Raw genomic sequence first — 224 nt, forward strand, 5'->3', positions numbered from 1 at the left:
ACTCACGAGATAACCGGACTGACATCTATTTTATTTAGATTTTTATTTTTTATGCTCCCTCGACATCCTCCACTGTTGTCGCAATGTGGGTAAGACTTGTATGCTTCTGGGCCAGTTGGTCGAGGATGATGTGGATAGGTTTGCTGGATGGGGCCTGGAGGCGGAGATGCCTGAGGAGCAGGATGTAGCGGTGAAGATGGAGGAGGAACAAGAAGTGATAGTTT

The 224-nt window shown here is 47.3% G+C and overlaps 1 protein-coding gene across 1 annotated transcript in view; it reads right to left on the bottom strand.

The window, feature by feature from the left end:
• Nucleotides 1-224, bottom strand: part of LOC119586909 (uncharacterized proline-rich protein-like) — a gene marked incomplete in the record, with an annotated part of 2,605 nt that overhangs the window by 815 nt on the left and 1,566 nt on the right. The window contains 1 exon segment of the mRNA XM_037935642.1: nt 7-224. Coding sequence (XP_037791570.1) covers nt 7-224 — 218 coding nt within the window.

Source organism: Penaeus monodon, chromosome 22, assembly GCF_015228065.2.
Source record: "Penaeus monodon isolate SGIC_2016 chromosome 22, NSTDA_Pmon_1, whole genome shotgun sequence".
Taxonomy (NCBI): Eukaryota; Metazoa; Arthropoda; class Malacostraca; order Decapoda; family Penaeidae; genus Penaeus; species Penaeus monodon.